The following is a 22,700-nucleotide window of genomic DNA, read 5'->3' as shown; positions in this document are numbered from 1 at the left end:
ACTGATTTCGGTCGAAATGGCCACCCCATTAAAATATCAAAATTTACAATTGAACACAAAGTTTAATTGAATATGAATGTACCGAGTACATCAAGAAGTTTTGGAAGCGTGAACATAACCCTTAGGTTATTTATAGTTGGTATACACGACAACAGGCTAAGTTTTGTTGGAAAATGTACCATATTGTCAATGGGCATTTACTTACAAAGCTCTGGTCATTTAAAAGGACTACAAAGCTGCATCAAGATGGCTCAATATTAAAGGACAAGTCAGGAGAAAGAAGTGTGGTTTGTACAACAATTTTTAATACATCTATAGTTTGAATCTTTTTCACATGTCACATAACTCACAGGTTGGCAGGTGTTGTATGCCCAGAACATTGTTCTTTTCCATCTTGGATTCGACCAGCACATGTTGTGTTTTACTGGCACGCTGTACATTGTTTTTGTCGGGAAAAAAAAAAATTGACACAAACCAATTGATCAGTATTTCACAGTTGAGTAAGCACAGATAAGTGTTAATTTGATGTAGGCAGTCGGAAAATGTTGTAATTTGTGTGCGCTGCAGCAAAGTGCCAACAAGTTCACTGTAGAGAAAAGAGACTATAAATAAAACACTGAACAACTGTTGACCACTTGACCACACCAACAATTTGCACCTGTCAAGTTTCAATAAGTTTATACAAAAAAAAAAAAAATATCACGAGAACAAAACGTTTATATATATAAAAAAAAAAAATTCTTTGTCCAGGCACCAAACTGTCCTAGCACTACTAAAATAATTTAATGTCTGAGAAAAACACTATTAATATTGATAGTGTTCAATAACTATAAAAATGTGTACTCCAGTAATTACAAATAATCAATAGGATTAACCACAAAGGGTCTTTAACAATGTCCTCAGTATATCTATGATATCATAAAACTTGGCTGTCCTTCAAAAAGGTACGCACTAGTCTTATCATATAATGTCAAGATTTCTTCATGAGAAATCCAAAATGTTCATTTTCCGGGCACAAAATATGTTGTAGTATACAATGTCCAATAGACAATATTCCACGTTGAGTGTACACCTGATTGCGATATACACATTGATGAGATGCTGTATCTCCACTCGACTCCAACCACGATTGCAATATCTAGATCAAATCTGCTACATTCATTGGCATTTCCTCAATATTTGTATTGTAAAATTGTTCAATGTCCTTCAGGGGACGTTTATCCTCTGATGTGATGAAGTTAATTGCAACTCCTTTACGACCAAATCGTCCACCACGACCAATTCTGAAATCACAAAAGGAAATAGTAATCATCTTGATGAAACATTATTTTCTTCACCCTGTTTAAACTGCTTCTTGATAGATTTTGAAGAGTCAATGAATGTAAATTCTATGAATGAAAGCACTCCAACTATGTTAGAGGTTCACACAACGAGAAACTTAGGACAGATGCCTTGTAACCTCTAACTTCTCTAAGGCGACTTACCCAATACTGTCAGTTCAGAAGCTCTGCTTTTTGAATACATTTAACATTTTAACATAAATTTTAACTTTCAGTATGTGAATTGTTTTATTTCTTTCTGAAAATCCAGGACAAATCAAATTTTTCCAGGCAAAACATGGATCAATTATTTTTTCTGTTTCCAATATGAAGTAGACGAACCATCAGCACTCTCCACTATCGTGATACAAAGTTTCTTAATGATAAAAAAAAACCCAAACAAACCAGTTTGCATATGGTAAACAAACTGGAATTGCTCTCCATTTTGTCATTTGCATTTGTTACAAATAATGGGTACATTCATATTTTGAACTGACCAAAACCATAATGTTTATAAACTAAAATATAAGACTTGAACATTAAATCAGATAATGCCTATAAACTGTAAGTACACAAGGGATGAACATCAAAGAAACAATGCTTGGGGAATGAGAGGTCACAGTCCACACAATAACGTCAGACAAAAGCAACATAATGCAGGCAACTTTGACAAAACTTTTTTTCAAATACACTGTACTGTCATCATTTGTTTTTTTTAAAGGATTAAAAATTCAAAACACAACACCTGACAATGAAACTCAATTCTTGATTCTGCTTAATAACTGAATGTCATCCTCACTAGCCAATAGAAAAGCAACACCCTGTAATATAAATCAGTGCAATAGCCAATCTTTTCAAACCAAGACAATATCATATTAAATACATTACCTGTGGATGTAGTTTTCCCTGTTAGCCGGAAGATCATAATTGATGACGAGAGATACCTGCTGAACATCAATACCTCGAGCCAAAAGATCTGTGGTGATGAGAACACGACTAGAACCAGTACGGAACTCTCTCATAATCACGTCACGTTCCTTTTGATCCATCTCTCCATGCTAAAATCAAAGTTTCATATATTACATACTGTGAGGACCTACACAAACAAAATTCTCAGCAGGATTCCTGAAAAAATTGAACAAAATTAAGTGGGCATTGTTGAAATTTTACTCAATCTGTCCTTGAAAACAAAGATGTCAAGATACTGATCTCTACATATAATAGCCTCATCTATGAAAGGGGAAAGTTTTAAAACTTCCCTCATACTTTTTGAATGACCTACCATGGATGAAACGGTGAAGTCTCTGTGCAACATCTTCTCAGTCAGCCAGTCGACCTTCCTTCTTGTGTTACAGAAGATGACAGCTTGCGTGATTGTCAAAGTTTCATACAAATCACAGAGGGTATCCAGTTTCCATTCCTGCCAAACCAAGGTACCGTTTTAACTAATAAGCCAGAAGAATCTCCTACTATATACATTTGCTTTGTATTTCAAGTCATCCAATACAAAATTGATACAAATACAAAATCCCAACTTTGAACACAGATCTTGTTAAAGTAATTACCTACAGGTTCTTTTAATGAGTGTAAGCAGATACTCTGAATATTATGAGTGGAAAATAAACAGATACTCTGAAAATAAATTAGCTAGGAAATATTTTGCAGCTGATTTCATGAAATTAACTCAATTTCAAAACCGTAAATGATTGAAAATCAGGCAGTCAACACTTTTAACAGAACATATAGGTTATTATCTGTGCATTCTCTCTATTACATGAAACTGAATGTTAGGCACCAGTTGAGACTTGTGACTAGTCTTTGTACTAACAAGCCTCACATAATGGTACAATTTTGATTTCCTTCCATCGGACGACCAGAGCCCATACACTATATTATAGCCTGGTACACATTTGGAAGTGTACAAAAAACAATATTTGGATTAAATATGAATTTTTAAACCATTTTTCCTAATCATGAACAATCAAAGAGAAATGGCACCTTATTGTAAGTTTTTCTATTGATGTTTTAACAGCCACATGTCAGTTTATACACAATCTAAATTCTAATAATTCTATAAGATGGCTTACTACACAGGGAAGGATGCAGCATACACATCACATATCCTAATTGGGTTATATACCTCCACAAGTACATTATTTAAGATTTTCCTAAAAAATAAATGTGTCCCTCAAGATCTTCTACACTGAATTCATATATTCATACAAATGAATGATTTCTAAATTTATGCAAGTATTTTTTTTTAACCATAAATATATCTTTCTTTGAAAATACAACTAAATGCCTTGTCACTTATGTCAGGTACCAATTTGAGATTTGTGACACTTGGAAGTCAACACGCCTCACCCAAATAGTACAATTTTTTATCTCCTTCCACTTGACGGCCAGAGTCTACACAAACATGAAGGTCTGGTGCTTTTGGGAAGTTATAAAAATCATGTTTGGACCTAACAATACTTTATTATTTTCGGCACATTAAATTGTCATAGATATTGATACTACAAACCAGAAATCTTTCAACTGAATATTCAGGTGTCACTCATAGTTTTACTAAAATGTACTTTTTATGCCTTTTATATTTTTACTAAAATTGCAACTTTCCACCTACCACAAAAAAAGCTCTCATTATGCATATTTTTGAAACAGAATAAAAAAATAGTTATGGTTCAAGTAAAATTATTAATACACACGATGTATTTGATACAAATAACTATTTTCTGCTATTTTCATTCATCTAATTGTAATACAAAAGAAACAAAGATTTGAGCTATAATTTACCTCTTTTTCCACATTTACATAAAACTGTTTAATACCATCAAGGGTAAGTTCATCTTTCTTCACCAAGATGCGGACAGGGTCTCGCATGAATTTGGTGGTAACTTCCAAAACCTCAGCAGGCATTGTAGCAGACAACAGGATGACCTGTAACACAAAAGTCATGATGTTATGCATTTCATTAATACTATAAACTAGTGCAAAAAATATGAATCAAAGATAATTGAAATTAATATTTGAAGGCAGTTAGCAATTTGATAATTTCATATGCATCAGATAAATCTATCTGTTGTAAGTGAAGTTATCTTAATTCTTAATATTATCAAGAATTACATTTGTATAATTAGCCCACTAATGTGTCTGGGTGAGAGGAATCAAGATATTCAATTTCTCTTCTTACCTACAAAATTCTTACACTTGAATAAAACAAAATTTAAGGTTACATTGTTACATTTACTGAAACACTAACAGCTCAGCAAATGTCAATCTATGTGGCTAGAAACACCCCTGCCCATACTAACAAATTCATTCAACAATTTATTTATAGTAACGGTGACTTTGTATTTTGATGATCAAAACTATAAAACAATTTCAAGCAAACACTTTCAGTAAGGAAGTACTGGACATATTTTGGGTTAGATTGGCCTCAGGAAACTCTAGTTTTCACATGTGAACTGGTTTATAGTAAAAAGCAACCTCATCCAAGCTCTTTCAATAAAGACGGATAGGTAGCATGAATACTATAAGGCACCAACACTTCCTTGTGGGGCCCTAATAAAGAAAGTATTGTCAGGTACCAATTTGAGATTTGTGACACTTGAAGTCAACACGCCTCACCCAAATAGTACAAATTTTTATCTCCTTCCACTTGACGGCCAGAGTCTACACACAACTTTAAGGTCTGGTGCTTTTAGGAAGTTACATAAAAAAACAAATATACCCTGTGTTTATATTTCTGATCCACCAGTCATCTTACCTGTATAGATTCTTTCAAGAATCTGAAAATGTCGTAGATCTGATCTTTGAACCCTCTTGACAACATCTCATCTGCCTCATCCAGGATGAACAGATCAATAGTTGAAGGGTCTGTTAAATTACATAAAAATATGTCATATTTTTTACTTATAAGTTTTCTTCTTAATACTATAGCATTTCTGCTCAACATGTTACCAAATGATTTTTTCCCCATGCTAAATCTAAGAAAACCTTGCGGATAAAACAAATCAAGTCAACATGGACTTTTACTGGAGACAACACTTTGTTTAGAAATAGTCCACCAGATGAAAAACCTGTCACAAACCAAATGTGGATAAAACTGAATATTCTACAACATTTAAAGGACTCACCTAGAGCTTTGCGCTGGATCATATCATAGACACGGCCTGGTGTACCCACAATAATTTGTACACCAGCCTTCAGCTTGGCTACATCTGCCTGAACATTTGTACCGCCAATACAGGCATGACAAGAGGCATTCATGTAGTCTCCCAGGGCAACCACCACTTTCTGGATCTACATACAAAAAAAATATTAACCATCTTTAAATCTATGTAAAAATGTGTATAAACATATACGGAGAAGAACCAATTCTGTATATCACATACTTTCCTCACACATTAGGGATGCTTAAAGCGACCGTCTGGACAATAAAGGTTGAAATTCTTGTACCTCTTCATCCATTAATTCAACAGCTATCATCAGGTAATTGTTCTTTATTTCAATAGTTACAACTTAATCGCATCAGATAATTTACCTTACTACTTCTTGTACTGTAGATACTGAATACACTAACTACCTTTAAATTTAACTTCAGTGAAACCTGATTATTATATTCTAACTTCCAGATAAATATATAATAACTGAGCAGGCTATTCATGTTGCAAGAAACAAAGGTTGGACTACTATATTAGTGAAACCTATTAATAAAAAAACAGGAAATGCAATGAAATACTGTCAGATAATTTTGTAATCACTAAAATCGGCCCAAGTTATCATTTTTATCAATGCCAACAGGCATATATCTAATCGTAGTGAATACATTCTTATCAGAAGAAAGATAATTTCAACTTTCACTTTTGATTAGTTTTCCAAGAACTGAGTTGAAGTGAAGAGTAGATAGACTGTTATGAAATATTCAGTTAGGTATACACATGAAATTAACATTCATATCAAACAAAATCATTTCTAATTTCACTTTTGGTTTGTTTCTAAGAACTAAAGTAGAGAATGCAATATTCAGTAAAGTACACATGAAATCAATCGTTATCATTTATGAATTATTATATGTCGGTTTATCATTTTACTGCATGGAAAGCCACCACGATCATATGAAAATCACAAGTCCTGTAAGGAGATAGCTTTTACAGCTTTTTACAAATAGATTTCAAAATACTCCCTCTGTAAGTGTCTTGATATGAATAAAAGCATTGCCTATCATAAGCAAGTCACTATGCAAATGTAAATATGACACCATGTTAATATAAACCTATTTCCAGTACCATGCACTTGCTGCTTGAACATAAGACTTAAAGCTAGATTTCTGGGAGACAATATTCATTGTATGATTGTCAAAAACACAACACTTGCTAGGTAGAGTTTTAATCTTAGAAACCATGCTTCTATTGAAATATTTAAATATTCACAGAAGTATGACCACACTAAACTAAAGTGATACAAAATGGCTGGTAGCAAAATTTTTGTAACAAGATTCAAGATTTTACTCTGCACTTATGAAATTCTTTCTTGTTCCAATTATTAAGGCCTCATTAGGGGTTTCATTTCTGTAATCAGTACTGAATTTGACAGTTTTGGTTGACCATGTCCACTATTATTAGTGAAAACCACTATTATGGGCAGAAATAATATCATAACTTACATTTCATGCAGGACCATATTACGTTTTTCTTAATCTATATCTATTCAATACATGGAAAGAACATCACTTTAAAAAAAATGTTCAAATATTGCCAAATCACTTTAAATAATCACGGATATCAAAAACAAAATGTTAGTGAAAGCGTAACAATGAGTGTTTTATTGATCTCAAATCTAGATTGAATTTTTTTCCCCTGCCTATTCATACCTGCTGTGCCAACTCTCTGGTTGGGGCCAAGACCAGAGCCTGGCAATATTTGCTGTTTACATCAAGTTTCTGTAGGATTGCTACCGAGAAGGTAGCAGTCTTTCCTGTACCAGACTGGGCCTGTGCAATCACATCGACACCTACATAAAAAAAAAAACTCCTTAGTACGTACAAACATAATGCAAAAAACTTGATATTGTCATAATGCAAATAACTGTTAAGGGATTAAAATTTTCCGGCCAATCATTTCAGACCTGCATTCCAATATTTATGTTTTTGTCTTATATTGCCTCATCACAACAGATATTTTGTATATCTATTTCTTTCAAACTCATAAGTCAACTTAATTACCAAGAACTTGTTAGAGATGTTTTATTTCCAGTACCCAACATGTTGTTCCAACTATTTCCATAAACTCAAAACTCACCATCAATGCAGGGCTTGATGGCTCTCTGCTGAATAGCAGAAGGCTTTTCAAAACCATAGGCATAAATTCCTCTGAGCAAGGGTTCATTCAGGTTCATATCATCAAAGCTTTCAATGACATCCACGACATAGTCCGAGTTTTCAGACTGCTGTAATGATAATCAGACAACAACAATTGAACTATTTCCAAATTACTGGGGTATTTATCCAAAAAAAAAAATATACAAGTTGGTGCTTCAGCTACTGTGTAACACAAAATGTGGGCATTTCCTTTCATAGTTTAAGCCTAATATAGCCTTTTGAGTGTAAATTTTTTTAGGTGTTCCATAACTTTAATAACCATTCTTTAAGATTACCTTTTTTATATTATTATTTGTTGCATTTTATTTCTGTTGTTTGTCTATACTCATGAAAACAATGGTTTTTACCATTTCCAAAAGTTTTATGAGTCCCATTATAAACAGATACAGTGGATCCTCATAGAACTCAATAGGAAAGTCACAAGTCCACGACTCAAAGATCATCCCAAAGATCACTTCTGTTATAGTTTCTTGGACAAACTGCTTCAGTCCATCAGTTGACAATTATATTTCAGCTTATTTAAACCACTTAAAAGTCTTAAATCCTATCACAATACGACCTAAGTTGATGGGGTTTTTTTTGGAAAAAGAAGAAATTTTTGCCTTACACACATTTTTAAGACAACTTGACCTAGAAACTTGCTTAAATAAAAAAATCCAGTAAAATAACTTTATTTAAATAAAAAAAAGCATGGTTTGCATATCAATTCCCCAACAACAAATATGTTTTGCAGTCATTAAATTACTAGTAACTTTAATAAGCTGTTATACCTGGACGATTGGCTGGATACATTCATCCTGATATTGTTCATCAGCCTCTTTTCGAGACCTGGAATGAAAAATACAAAATATTAATGGAATATCCAAAAGTATCATTTTAAAATATTTTTGAAGATTTCAAATTTTCTTAAATTGTTACTTCAACCCTTACAGAACATTTGATAAACATTTCAATGACAAAGCTAGAAGAACCCTTATTCATTATTCTCTTTTTTGAAGAGAATCAACCAAATGTAAAGACTAAGTTAATAACAAAAGATATAGACTACTTTCACAGCAGAGCTCTCGATCTGCCAGATTTGGTGCCGATATTTGGCCCCATTCCCAATGCAAAATAGTATCTTTTTTTCCCAATTTAGACCCCAAGTTTTCCCAATTATTAGGAAAACGCCAATTTTTTCCCCAATTCTAAGGGCCCCCGGCCCCTGTCCCAATACGGGGTGTGAGAGCCCTGCACAGTGACCTAACAATGCCACTTGGTGCAGTTCCAAGAAGATGTATTTGAATACTCTTTTGCTTATCGTCCTGTACATAATTAATGTTGACTTTTAAAGAAAGGTGAGTTTTCTTGAAGTAGCTAGTGGCTACATCACTGAACATCATCTTTTCCAGAGCAATTGGTGTGAAGTGTCTTGCCCTAGGACACAACTACAGAGGATGAGTGTGAACTCTTTTTATTGAAAAACACAAAAAGACCACTGTAGGGATGAAACCACACACATTATATAGTTGTAGTGCATTAGCCTGATGTTCTACCGAATGAGCTATTAGGATCATAGCCATGTTGACATGGATGTTGTACAAAGACATTCAAAGCAATAAATAAAAATCCTTGAATTATCAAATTTCCCACTAATATGTGTGAAAGAAAACTGCTTTTTTCACAATTTGCCAGTGTTACTTTACTAAGAAGTGAAATATTCTGACTGCATGACGAGGGTCGACCATGTCATATTTCAAACTTTTTGGTACCTAGTGCCAGAATTCTGTTCCATTTACAAATTATGTTCATTTATCATAGATATCCCATTTTAAATTATAACCAGAAATCATGAATGAACAGGCCTGAGGAATGTTAAATCATCAAAGAAACCCGCCAAATCCATATAAGGTAATATATGCAATATATCAATGAGGCAATAGCGGTTAGGAACTTGAAACCCATCCAGGTTCTATCATGCTCATTTAAAATGGCGATCATTCATTCTTCCGCCACGTGAAAAGCATGTATTCACCGACAAGTGACTATGTGATGAACGATGAACAATGAAAATGCCATCGTAAAATAACTACATTTCAGTTAGGATACACTACGAATTCAACAACAGATTGTGAAACATGTGTTGACTTGGGCTTATTTGAATTATTGTCAAAAAAATTGCGAAATTTTTGGCATTGCAGCAGATCGCAAATAAGGCCAAGACAAAGAGACAATATGTATAATATTGATCAGAAATACACTTTTCCCTATAATGGTAACTTATAGTTTGTCTGAAGAAACCATGATAGACCTCTATTAGGAATGATTTTCGCCGGAGATCGTCAGATTTTGGGGTATTTTTGTCGTAACCATATGGGTCACACGTGCTGCTCGGCGGCCATGACACCGGCTGATGAATCAACCTCATGAAAGCTATATTTTAAGCAAGTGTTATGTCGTTTGTCCCACAATTATACAACCACAAACGAAATTCAACATCTAATGTATCTATAGAAACACCTTTATCGTATTTTAACGCAGAAATGAGGACAAATTCTCTCACCTATTTTCATCCGATGAGTTATATGACATGTTCTCGCTGAAGTACCGCGAAGAAAGGAACGAACCGGTGATCTCACCGATGTTTGGCGGAGGAACATCCAATTAAACGTTTCACATCAAATATCAACGTCAAACATTTATTTTATTGAGGAAGTCGAAATAGTATAAACATCTGAGAAGAACGTTTTTTTATCGAATATTTATACTTATATGAAAACGATCGAGAACGCACTATATTACTGTTCATGTGCGCACGAATACTTCATGGATATTAGGGTTGGCCATTTTCGTCCAACACGTGACGTCAGAAAGTGGGCGGGGATATTTTTATATGATGAATATTTTGCGTATTTCATGAAATATATCCATATCGTTTTTTGAGTATGGATTATTTTCTATTGTTCCAAATAATTTCAGTTACTTCGTCTTCTGTCATACTCTGAATGATAATATGACATATATTGGAAATGTGTTTTAACTTAATATGTTGACGAAAAACAAATCTAAATAGTTAGTGAGATTGGAGAAAAGGAAATTATCCGTTTTCACTAACCTTTCGTTTTGCAGTTTGGTATTGCCATTCTGGTCCTCATCTGTCCAATCTGTTCCGTTAGAGGTGTTGGAATAGTCCTTCGAGGGGACATACTCCCGCAGAGTACTTCTTCCTTCGTCATCCTCCCAGAATTCGGGAGGGGGCTTTCGAAACTTTTTGTTTCGCCTCAAGATCGGTGGGCTATGCTCACCCTCCCCGCGCGATCCGTTACCTTTCCCCTGGCCCCGAAGAGATTGGGAGGTTTCTGTTCTTACTTCGACTTTTGAAAGGCTCATCAGACTTTCAGTACTCTAAAATTGGATGTATTTAATTATGATATTCGTTGTAGATTGAGGGTTGCGAGTTTCTCAAAACCTTATATACCATGATTTCGTCGTTATTTCGAAATACTTTATTTAACCTTTGAGTGTTGGCTCGGTGATACCTATATACGTTTAAAGTATTATACTAAATACAAGGCAAATTCGTTCATATAATCAACCAAGTTATTGCGAAATATCAGCAGTGTACTGTTGTTCTATAAATAAAACTGAGTAAGTATTTGGAAATACGTTGACTTTGACATAAAAGGGTAGTATTTATAACTGATTGTATTAGTCTAGTTCATACGAAAACTTATTACCTAAAGATTAGTGTTGACAAGCACAAGTGTTGACGAGAAATTTCTGAAAATAATTTTGAGGAATGATGATTATCTAAATACTCAAACCAGAGACGTATATATATATATATCGTGATATATACGTCTCTGCTCAAACTATTAGCTGACACAAAGATAATATTATTAGTCATCTTAATCGATTTTTTTGGTGACATGTAAAGGTGTCTTTTCCCTATAGACAGAACTATTTGGATAACTCTGAATACAAGGATTACATTACTAGTTGATAGTGTGTCATGTCATTTTATACATGATTCACGCCATAGTTAGATGGAATGGACGACGGAGGTCATTATGGCACAAGACATCGCAACCAAAACAAATTAAGACAGGGACATTAGACGATGATATATCTATTGCATTTATAGTCTGATAATATGAAAAAATATCTCTCTAGAAGTGCCACAGAATACAATATACTGAATTACGTCACACCACGTAACGTCACATGTTTTCTGTCGAAAAATCAATTGATAATAAATGCAATATATTAACTGAAGTGTCCTGTCAGGAGAGTAAGTTAGAGGACAGGTATGGAGACGAGGCTGGAGTCGAAAGCCAAACATCTGTAATACTGTAATCTGTATACATGTACACATGGACAATAAACACGGACTTGGGTACCCACTCCATTACATGACTGGTCATGACCGTGAAATATTAGTGTTGTCAGTTTGATTGTTTATGTAAATCCACCAAAACCCTACTTTCAATAAGGCTGTGCACATGCGAAACTAACTAATTTCATTGAATTTAAAACATAGAATGCTGAAATACTATCATATCTCTCATAGCTGAACCACACACGTGGCTTTTAACTAACCTTTACAGTGATAGGAATTATCTGTATCTACACACGAAATTTTAAAGCCATACAGCTTTGAAATTCAACTCAAAAACCATCTAACCATTTTCCGCTATTGCCCATAAAGTGGGTCGAGGGAGTACAGTAACCCGATATTACAGGCACGTTTTGCTTAGTTGGGGAAATTGAGAACTTATACCAGTGATACAGCACAGTGTGCCACGTCACGCACAAGTGTAAAAACGTTCTTTCTTACACTCGTGTATAGAAAAACATTTAAAGAAACGTGGATTTTTTTTTAACTTTTAAGGCTGCTCAGACTTGACGATGTGTGCACGTATATTACCATGTTTATCGGTCTCGGTAGTTGTAAGCATAATCTTTCATTTATAAAACTGAAAATAGCAACATGTTCACAGAACAATTCAACGACTCTGATCACACGACAAAACACATAATAATATAAGCAATGAAGACGTATATAATAATGAAAAAAAAATCTGCAGAGCACCAGCTGTCCCCGGAGCCAATTATGTCTGGAGATCGTTTTCAATATATGTTTTGAAAACACTTGTCACTTGCTAGTATGATTCCGACTTTTACTGAAATCTAAAAAAAAAACCACACAATACCGCGACGGAAAATAGATTGAGAACGCCTGTTAAGATTATTTAGGGAGCATATGTTGGCGGTACGTTTTAGACAGTTATAATTAGTTATATGCAACGCATATGAATTTAATAACTCCTATTTGTATAAAATCAATACACAACACATGAATGCTGTTTATTACGAAAGATAGGTATTCAGCGGAGCGCAAGGTAATAAAACCGGAATGCAAGTTTTACATGTTTATTTCCAGTTTCAAAGTCAAATCGGCGACAAGTTCTGATCTATATTAAAACCTTACATACTGCATACGATGTACATCACGTACTTGGCTGAAACTGTTGTACTATATATATATATCTACGGGTTGATTTCGAAATAAGCTCAGCTACCAATCAGCGATTTCGAAATAAGTTCAGCTCTTTAATCAATAAATCCAACACAACGCCGTCACCATTTTAAAATAGGCTTTGGTTATTTCAAATTATATACACTGGACCGGAAAGATATTTTCTGAAATATAAATAGCAAGACAACTTCAAATCATTAAAATGAAATTCTTATATTATTTACTTTCGATTATAAGATGTAGGGGTATGGAGGTGGGGGGGATACATGATAAAGATATCCATCGCTAATATTAATCTGTGTTAATATTAACAATGTTCTTCATTCTAATGCACCGAAGGGCAGTCTGCTTAAAAGAAAACTAGGAAGAAAATAAAAGTTTCATAAATTCATAGGATTATAACGAATTTATGCTGTAGGACGTACCTCTCCGAAATTCGTCTGAAGCTTGGAAAGCCAGCAGGAAGCCTGCGAGAAAAAAAAAGAAACAAAAGCGCCTGTTTGCGAGACTTCAGTTAAGATAACCTCGTTAATCCATCCTTTTCTAGTGTAGGAAGCTCGTATAGAAATTACTCAACAAAATCATACACCCGTTAAACCAGTAAGGGACACTGTAAATCATTGCAAAATCTTAATATTCATCGATTTGATATATGATCAATTAATCCTTCGGAGATTGTTTCTACTCCCGCCAAAGTCTGCGCGGCTTAACCCCGCCCTCTCTTAAGGAGACGACTGGAGTAGTTGTCTCCCTTGCAGGGCTTATAATACCCAGGCTAAGTAAAGCAGTAATTTGGTTCCAATCGAACAAGATACTGCTCTACAAATAATTCAGCTGAAGATATTTATTTCCTATCGACACTGAAATTGGTGACAACAGCCGAATTTGTTATAAAACGTCTCAACTTGGGATTTCCTCAAGGCAAGATTTTCCTCTGCTGATATCTCCTCAAAAACGGCTTGTATAAAATTTTCTCAAGGAACAGGAGGAAGTCATCGGCTAGGATGTCCTGAAATTCCTTGAGAAATTTTCATACAAGATATTTTCAAGGAGGTATTAGCTGAGGAAAATCTCAACTTGAGGAAATCTTGAGATGTTTTATACAAGTGGGGTCTGGTTAATATATGCATAGTGTATTTACGTTTGAACCATAAAATTAATGTACATTATGATGATGATCATGTTTAATTAAAGGGATTTGTATTGTTTGTAGCCATTCAGTTTTTCGGGGATAAGGAGTTCATTACAAACAAGAATGCATCATGGGAACCAAAAGTCATTTAAATACAAAGAAACAAAACAAGAAATTTAATGTACCAAAGTTTATTTCTATTTACTTCTTTCAGTGCTACATCTTGAATAAAAGTAGAAATGCCAGCCATTCAACAGGGTTGAAAACTGGAGTGTTGGGAAACAATACTTAAAACTTCTATCAAAAAGACATTTCATCACTTTTCTTAAAAATTATTTTTCCTTTCCAGTTTCTATTTTCTCAGTTGTTTCATTTTCAATAAGATTTTTCTTCTCCGAACACAGCTAGATTTCAAACATTTCTAAAGGTGTTAGTTTATTAGAATACACTATTATTGTCTTCCACAACCACTTCTGTAAACCAATACAGTGTAATAGATTTAGTGACATAATGAAATATGATATGTAAAAAGAATGGAAATGTGGTTGGGTGTAAGTTCTGTCAATAAAAACCTTTCCCACTGGAGTTTCACATCAATTGAACCTTGTGTAACTGCTTAACAACTCATTCATGTTCAAAACATTCCAGACAGTGAGAAATTTTTTATATATAAACTGGAAACATTACAGAACTGTTTTGCCATCACAAGACTCTTCCAGGAGTAAACAAAAATTCACATTTGAATGCCCTTTTTATCATTAATGAAGAACATATGCCACACGTTGAGATGACAAAGATTTTGTTTTGGTTCCAGTTTTACCCGCTTACATCCGTGCAGTATTGCTATATATAATAATTAATCTGAATTTACAATAATAAGCATTTGGTACAAGTAGAATGGTGGAGATTAAGTCCAGTAAGTAGCCTACATTCTAATATTTATGCATTCACATACCGTCATGCATTCACATATTTACAGGAAAATGTCACCTTTGAATTATGTTTAAAAACAACATCTTATCTTCTTCATCTCTCATCATGATTTCTCTTCTGCATCACAATCATGCTTGTAGTATCACTATATATACGCAAAAGCTGCACAGTAATGAACATAGCATGCCTACAGTTTTTCGTTAATTATTTCGTAGGTATTACAATTAGATTGGTCATTTAAAAGATGGCACTTATCTTTCTCTTGAATTACAAATGAAAAACATAGAGAGTAAAAAACCGTCAAGGAAGTTTCAAAATAAAACTTGCGTCTATAGGGTTCCAAAGCAAATGAAGACGGTCTTTGGAAATTAACAACTTTGGAACAGGTTAGCCTTGTTATGCAATGGTAAAAACATCTCGAATAAAATTTCATGTTCACTACACACAAAGCAACAATACATGGTATCTATAACAACAATAAGATTTAAAAACTTCTTTCCATCCTATACAAAAAAACATCTGGACACTTCATTTTCACAATGGCAACATCAACATACTACATTCTAGTTTTGTACATAAATCTGGATAGATATAATTGTTTAAAAAAAACATTTGTTTTTAAAGGAATGTACAAAACAAAACAAAGTGACTTCCCACTTGAAATTGCATAAGTGATTTTTGTAACAAAAACAGCTTCTGTGAACCAAAATCTGCTTAAACAGAGGAGTCAATTTTGAGCTTTAATTTGTGATCGATCTTGTGGATATGATTATGCATCCCCCCTGTTGAACGAGGCATTATGTAATCACATATTGCACCTTCCATTTCATTCTGATGAAATGACATGTTTTTCCAAACTCACCCCTGAGTATTACTCAACGACTGCTTACATTTTTTTGTATTTTTTTTTTGTCTTTTATTCCCCCTGTTCGTTTATCTCAGCATCAGTCATGAATAAATCCACTTTCTTTGCTAACATTTAAAAATACTTCTAAAAACAACTACATACAAAATGCTAGAACACGAAAATGAGGGCAAGTATGGTAAACTAAAAAGAAAACCTTGGAAAGCTGAGAAATGAATGAAAAAATGCTTTTACAAACAAAAAAAGAAGACCTTTAAAAATCAAATAAACTTTCTTCAAACCATTTCACTCAAATTTGCAAGAAAATGCTAACAAAATTTCAGATCTTCATCCTAAGAACTGTTGCTGATTTTCAGGCACCTGTTCATTACATCTACTTGGGAGTCTTGGTCTTTCAAATGCATTTGTAGAGAGTAAAACTATTGTGTAGAAATTCTTTAGGAGCCAAAGTTGGCAATAAACATTTACAAGCGAATCAAAGTTTTTGGCAGGTGCAAATTAATTTTCTTGCAGAAATCCTGAAATCAATGTGATTTGTTTTTTGCAAATAGTCGTTTGGTTTCATCGGTACAATATCAAATTGCTTACCAGACCAGAACCTTTCCCATCCCCCCAGTAGCCAAAAAGTTTTTTTTTGATAAAACAACCAGCTCTACATCGAAGCCCCCTTTCACCCCAAATATTTTTTCATAAAAGAGCTATCTATAAATACAAGGTTAATCAACTAGCAGTTCAAAATGGACACTGCCTGCCTTTTCTAAGCGATCATACTGGATGTTAGCAGCATAAGCTCTGCATTCAACCATGATGAGGACTCCTGGTGTTGGGCGTTCAAATCTGACAAAGACAAGAGGTGTCCTGTATCCCTGCTGGTTGCGGAATGGGAAGTACTTGTAGTGGAAACCTCCTGCTGGATAGTAAGTAATGGGTCCAATGTTGTCCTGGTCAGAAGGATTCTGTAGACAAAATATTCAAATTCACATTTCTGGTAGATAAAAACACCTTGTGTTTCAAATATTGTAGTAGATTTGAACATTCATCAAAGTACAAGTAATTTTGTTTTTCACCAAATCCATGGCAAATCCTGTATTGCCATTAATTTTCAGCTGAAATCATTTTTAGAGCTAATACATATGTTTTTAACAGCATTGACCTCTAATGCCATAATACTCTTACTAGTACACACATTTGTGGTACTCATATTACCAATCCTTTACCAACAAACAGTAGGTTATGTTCTTAGGTATTGTTTTTAAGAATATACATGTATTAAAATTTGTGGTGTATTTTTTTATTGTAAACAGATAGAACAAGGGCCAATAACCAACCTCTCCTGTGCACTTGACTGTGACATAGTAATTCTGGTACATGTCGGCAATCTCTGGTGGTACGCTTCCATTCGTGTACATTTGGGGCATCCAATCGAAGATCTGAATGGAAATAATGAAGATAGGTCAAAATTTGTCAACAAAAAATACTGAATAGTCCCATAATACAGGACATATCTTGCATACTATCTATACACAGTAGTCTCATAGATCAGGAAAGATCTTACATACTATCTATACCAAAACACTCTCATATACAGAACAGATCTGACATACGATGTACACAAAATAGTCCCAAAAAACAAGACACACTATCTAAAAAAAAATTTTTAAATCCCACAATACAGGGAAAATAGAAATAGTCTCATAATATAGGAAATGCAATAGCAAAACTGTCAAATGTTTATACTTTCATGATTTTACACAAGAAACACAGGACCTATTAACCTACTGCCAGTATCAAATTTGCTATTATTGGTGTTATAATAACTAAAGGAAACATTTGAAAAACTATGTCAAGCTTCAGAGCACTTCAGTATTTTGCTGTAGTGTACACCAACTTTCAGATATTCCCATAAATAACTTACACTTCCATATAATCTCTGTAATTTTGAAAAACCAATGATTTTTCCTCAGCGATACCTACCCTGTTCAGTTTGACAAGAATGCATGGCAATCCATCATCAAATCCGAAGGCTTGCTGTTTTACACAGTCAGCTCCGAGGTTCTGGGTAAGATCAAATCGACAGGCTTTGTCCCACTCGGACTCTGGACGACGACCGCTGATGGCATCACAATCCACAATCACTCCAGTGTCAGTCACTTGGTTCTCGTTTTCATAGTCTAAGACAATAAAGATTATAGAATCATTTTCAAGTAAGAGATGCATAATTCCTGAACAATAAAGAAATGGCAGCTGGTCTTTACTAGTTATTGGTAATTGATATGACAATTTAAAAGTCAACTTAATATTCAATACCCACAACATTAAGAGATATTTCTAATGATTTTTTTCAGCTTTAATTTACATCTTTAAATGAATAAAAGATGAAGCATTGCACAAAGAATTTCCATTTGACATCAAGAAATTAAACACTTAGCATGATGTATTTTTTCCATAGAATACTATACCTTAAGGTCTATGATATGATAGAAAATCTGAGATATATTCCCCGAAACAAGACATTTTAGCCTGTTATAAATAATTCTCTTTTAACAAAATACCTAATTTTTTTTCGTAAAATTCATGAAATAGTAAACACATTTTTCAGCATCAAATCTAACAATAATTCACATTTTTATTAAGTAATAAGTTCAAAATTTATTTCAATTTCCCAAAAATTTCAAACAGCATCATAATCTTCAAATCCTTCAAATGTTTGTAAACCTGTTCCAAAATATCACATATCAAACAATAAAGCTTATAGATGCTGCAGGAAATTGTCTCATATTACATGAAATTTGGACTGTAAAAACAGCCCTGATTTTGCTAATTCAAGTACTTTATGGGTGGTGAATGTAATTTCAGACATGTATTTTTGCAAACTCTGCAGGGCTTTATGTGACTGGTAGTGGGCCCCATTCCCAACTGAGCAGATGAATTCATGACAGAGTGCTTACAAGAGAGGTAGGCCTCCATGTGATCAGTGTATGGACTGTAAGAGGTTGGATCGCCTTTCACAAATCGCACAAGAGTCGTTGATACATCAGGAATTGGACGGAATCCCATACCTGTAAAAAGATGCAAAAACCAATTTCAATAATGACATCTGAATTTCAATAGGACACCAGTAAAATTTTCAGACCAAATATATTTGATATTTTCTCTTCACATTACAATTGAAATATTCAGCATTTTTCATCATTATAATATCATCTACGTTTTACTTGTTATCACACACACACACAAAAAGAAATACCTGGGTTCTGTCTCAGCAAGCTATCTGGACCAGAAAGTTTTGGGAAGTTCCAGTCAAGTGTCTGATAGAACACGGCGCACAAGGCAGCGAAGAACCCAGATAGACATGCATAGTAGATGATGTAGAAAATGGTGATATGACCTGCAAAAACAATGATTTAAATCAATTTTATAAAACAGAACCTCATACAAATATATATATATATAAAACAAACAAGAATTTCATCAACTTGTTTTTATCTTTTCTACCTCACTTAAACATGCGAAACCCAAACAAGAAACAAAAAGAAAGATAAATGAATCTGATAAGTCAGCAAATTCATCCATTTTGTTTATAAAGCACACAACTTCTATTGGAAATAAAAAGAACAACAGTTTTAGTCAGAATCTACCATTTTTTACGTGTTACATATATTTATTTTCAATGAAGTAACAGTAAGTAAGCAAACTAGTTATCATATAATAGCAGATTTTTAACATAATCAAATAGAGATTGTTTAGATATCTTGAGGTTATATGTGTATGCATGGTTTTGAAAACAACAATAGAAAATACCTGTCAAACACTTCAAAAAATTCTATCTAGTCTTAATTGGATCATCACATTTTATTCTAATTTTTCTTCAATTTCAAAACAATGATGGATTTATAATGATCTGCACTTAAAAATGAATTATGGGTTGTGTCTTGGATTTCAGAACAAACATATTGAAATGAATATGTCTTAAAACAATGAAACGAATGACAATGCATGATTATGCTTGTGTGTAAGCATCCTCAACCAACTTCTTACAGTTAACTATGGGTCTCTCTGTTAATTTTGTTCCCCATGACTTTATAATGCCTCATTTTACTCCCGAAAACCTCATAAATCTTTATTTCTGTAATCTTAAATACAATTCATATGTTACAAAAAGATATTCAAACAAAGACTGATTTTTTTCACTTTCCATATGTAAAATTAACTGTCTGGAAAATAAGCAGTATTTAGATTTCAAGGACATATACTTAAATGACTCAAATTATTGAGACAACCTGTGCACATTTTTAATTCGGGACTCATACTTAGTCAAGTACATTTAATCAGAATCCTAATAAGATACAAGTGTGTTCAGCTGAACTTGAAGATGCATCATTTTACCAAACTGGGAACTGATTTGATTTGCATCAAACATTGTAATACACATGATAGCATGCTATGTAAATTAATTTAATATCATATTTTCACAAATGGTGGTCATATTCTTCACTGACAAGGCACCTTAGATTTTGAAAATTGACATGTATTTGAGTTACAATCCGAAAGAAATAGACCAGTTACTCTTTTTTTTTCCACAACATATTTTCTAGGTTTTTTAAAAGTGTACACAGATTACGTTGAACACACTTTTCATTTTAGGATTTTGTAAAATTTGTTACATCCTTTCATTATCATTATTAAAGGAGTAAATGTATACTTTTTGACAAAACATTCCATTAAACATGGTAATAGAGTTGTAATACAGCTCAAATACATATATAGACTACTAAAAAACTATTGTGCAAGTAAATACAACAATGGTGTAATACAAGTACAATAGAAAAGACTATCAAGTTTTGTTTGTAATGAAAGACCTTCAACAGGAATTGTCACACAGCCTGAGGAAAGAGGCAATAACAATACTGTCATACTGACAACACAGACTATTACATAACATTGCAAAATGCCAGAACTGCCCACCAAAGGGACCAGGATTAGTCTGACATTTATCACAATAATTGCCTTGGGTTGAACACTGTGAGAGATCCCTCTGGGCCCAATTTACAGATCACATACTCATAATTTTCCTTTTTAATCAAAATGAAATATGACACTGGCATATAATAGGATGTAAAGCAATAATAACTTCAAATAAATCAAAGACTGTTTCCACTATGTTCAATAGCCAAACAATAATTGGAAGAAAACAGTTTTCTTATGAATATTCATACCCTAATTCTGTCGTGTTCTAACCTTAGACATGTATTTCCAATTAGCCATACATTCAAATTCGTATGTTGATAACATCGAATTTAATAAATTAAAGAACGGCAAGATAGGGTATCCTGCTAACAGTAAATATACCCCACATTCACAGGAATAACATATTTTTTAATGGCATCACCAAGAATTTATTAGAAACAGATGAGTTAGAATCATTCCCACTAAGATGATATTCTGGAAGACGACGACTTTGTTTAAATCAATTGCACACGAAAGGCAGAAAATTTCATTCCTGTAATTCAACATCATTTAACACGCAAAGGCATTGACAAACATGTGGATGGAGTTCATTAATTTAGTGAAACAATAAGATCTTATCCTTTCAAGGTGACTCTTAGTCTATAAATATTCAAGTGTCAAGTGGACTGCCCAACAATCCCACTTCACTGACATTGTTATACAGTACGACAGGTAAGCTTTTGATGAACCTTGCCGGAGGCCACCAGTAACCTTACCCAGGGAAGCGGTCCCAATGACGCTATCACAGTATTCTGGTAACTAACTCGTTCTAATCATACAAAAACCCTAAAACGGCTATACATGGAATTAAGCTATACATTTAAATAATATTGAGCGAAATATATTGTAAATAGATATTAGAGTTAAATATACAAAATTATTGAGCAAGGTTACATTTTCTAATTCACCCATGGGAACCCCTCCCGGCGCATGGATAGGACGAACTTGCAGAGGTCATCCACTGACAAACCAAATACGAATGATTAAAATAACGAAAGATAGATATTTAAAGCTCCAAGTTTCGAATTTAATACTATGTCACCATCATCTAAATATCTGGCATCTTGGTTTACAAAAAAAGACTGGCCAAACACGGAAATATTCTGCGGAGACAGCATGCAAAATCTAAAGTCACCGGAGTTTATCAGTAATGTATTGCAAATATTTCAATAACTTACCCCAACTTTTAGCTGTTCTTCCCAGCACAGTGCCCTCATCACTATTGTACAAAAAATGTCCAAAATCTGTGAATTTCTGAGAAATTGACTGATTCTGGGGGCCGACAGAAGCCGCTGTTACACCTGTGCTTGCAGAAGACGCCATCTTGGTCGGAGAGAAGCGATAAATTGCCCGGATGTCGTCATCACTCGACCTTTTTGATAGTTGATCACGTGACAACCATGACGTATTCCTCCACGCTCGAGTTGTGTTTCGCAATATAGCACAGAGGAGCCAATACATTTGCATTGCGAAATTTCCATGTGTTCGCAGTTACAAGTTGCAAAATATCTTATTTATAAACAAGCCAACGATTTTACACAACA

At 33.9% G+C, this 22,700-nt stretch overlaps 2 protein-coding genes across 2 annotated transcripts; both read right to left on the bottom strand.

Moving 5' to 3' along the window:
- Positions 1 to 283: 283 nt before the first annotated feature.
- LOC132562005 (uncharacterized) lies at positions 284 to 10,314 on the bottom strand. The gene is made up of 10 exons (XM_060226731.1): positions 10,244 to 10,314; positions 8,472 to 8,529; positions 7,622 to 7,769; positions 7,195 to 7,334; positions 5,459 to 5,624; positions 5,089 to 5,198; positions 4,116 to 4,259; positions 2,602 to 2,739; positions 2,208 to 2,377; positions 284 to 1,283 (listed from the first exon to the last, which is right to left on the bottom strand). The coding sequence occupies exons 1-10, from the start codon at positions 10,270 to 10,272 to the stop codon at positions 1,139 to 1,141; spliced, it is 1,248 nt and encodes a 415-aa protein (XP_060082714.1). The 5' UTR covers positions 10,273 to 10,314; the 3' UTR covers positions 284 to 1,138.
- A 4,212-nt stretch (positions 10,315 to 14,526) lies between these two features.
- On the bottom strand, positions 14,527 to 22,479 carry LOC132561975 (probable sodium/potassium-transporting ATPase subunit beta-3). Its single transcript, XM_060226695.1, has 6 exons — positions 22,335 to 22,479; positions 19,397 to 19,537; positions 19,098 to 19,208; positions 18,124 to 18,320; positions 17,478 to 17,579; positions 14,527 to 17,105 (listed from the first exon to the last, which is right to left on the bottom strand). Exons 1-6 carry the CDS (start codon positions 22,477 to 22,479, stop codon positions 16,866 to 16,868), a joined length of 936 nt encoding a protein of 311 aa, XP_060082678.1. The 3' UTR covers positions 14,527 to 16,865.
- Positions 22,480 to 22,700: the final 221 nt, after the last annotated feature.

Source organism: Ylistrum balloti, unplaced genomic scaffold, assembly GCF_031769215.1.
Source record: "Ylistrum balloti isolate Yb309-2 unplaced genomic scaffold, AGI_CSIRO_Ybal_v1 Utg371318, whole genome shotgun sequence".
In the NCBI taxonomy this organism is placed as follows: domain Eukaryota; kingdom Metazoa; phylum Mollusca; class Bivalvia; order Pectinida; family Pectinidae; genus Ylistrum; species Ylistrum balloti.
The sequence above is the reverse complement of the archived record's forward strand: the minus strand, read 5'-3'. Positions and strand labels throughout refer to the sequence as shown.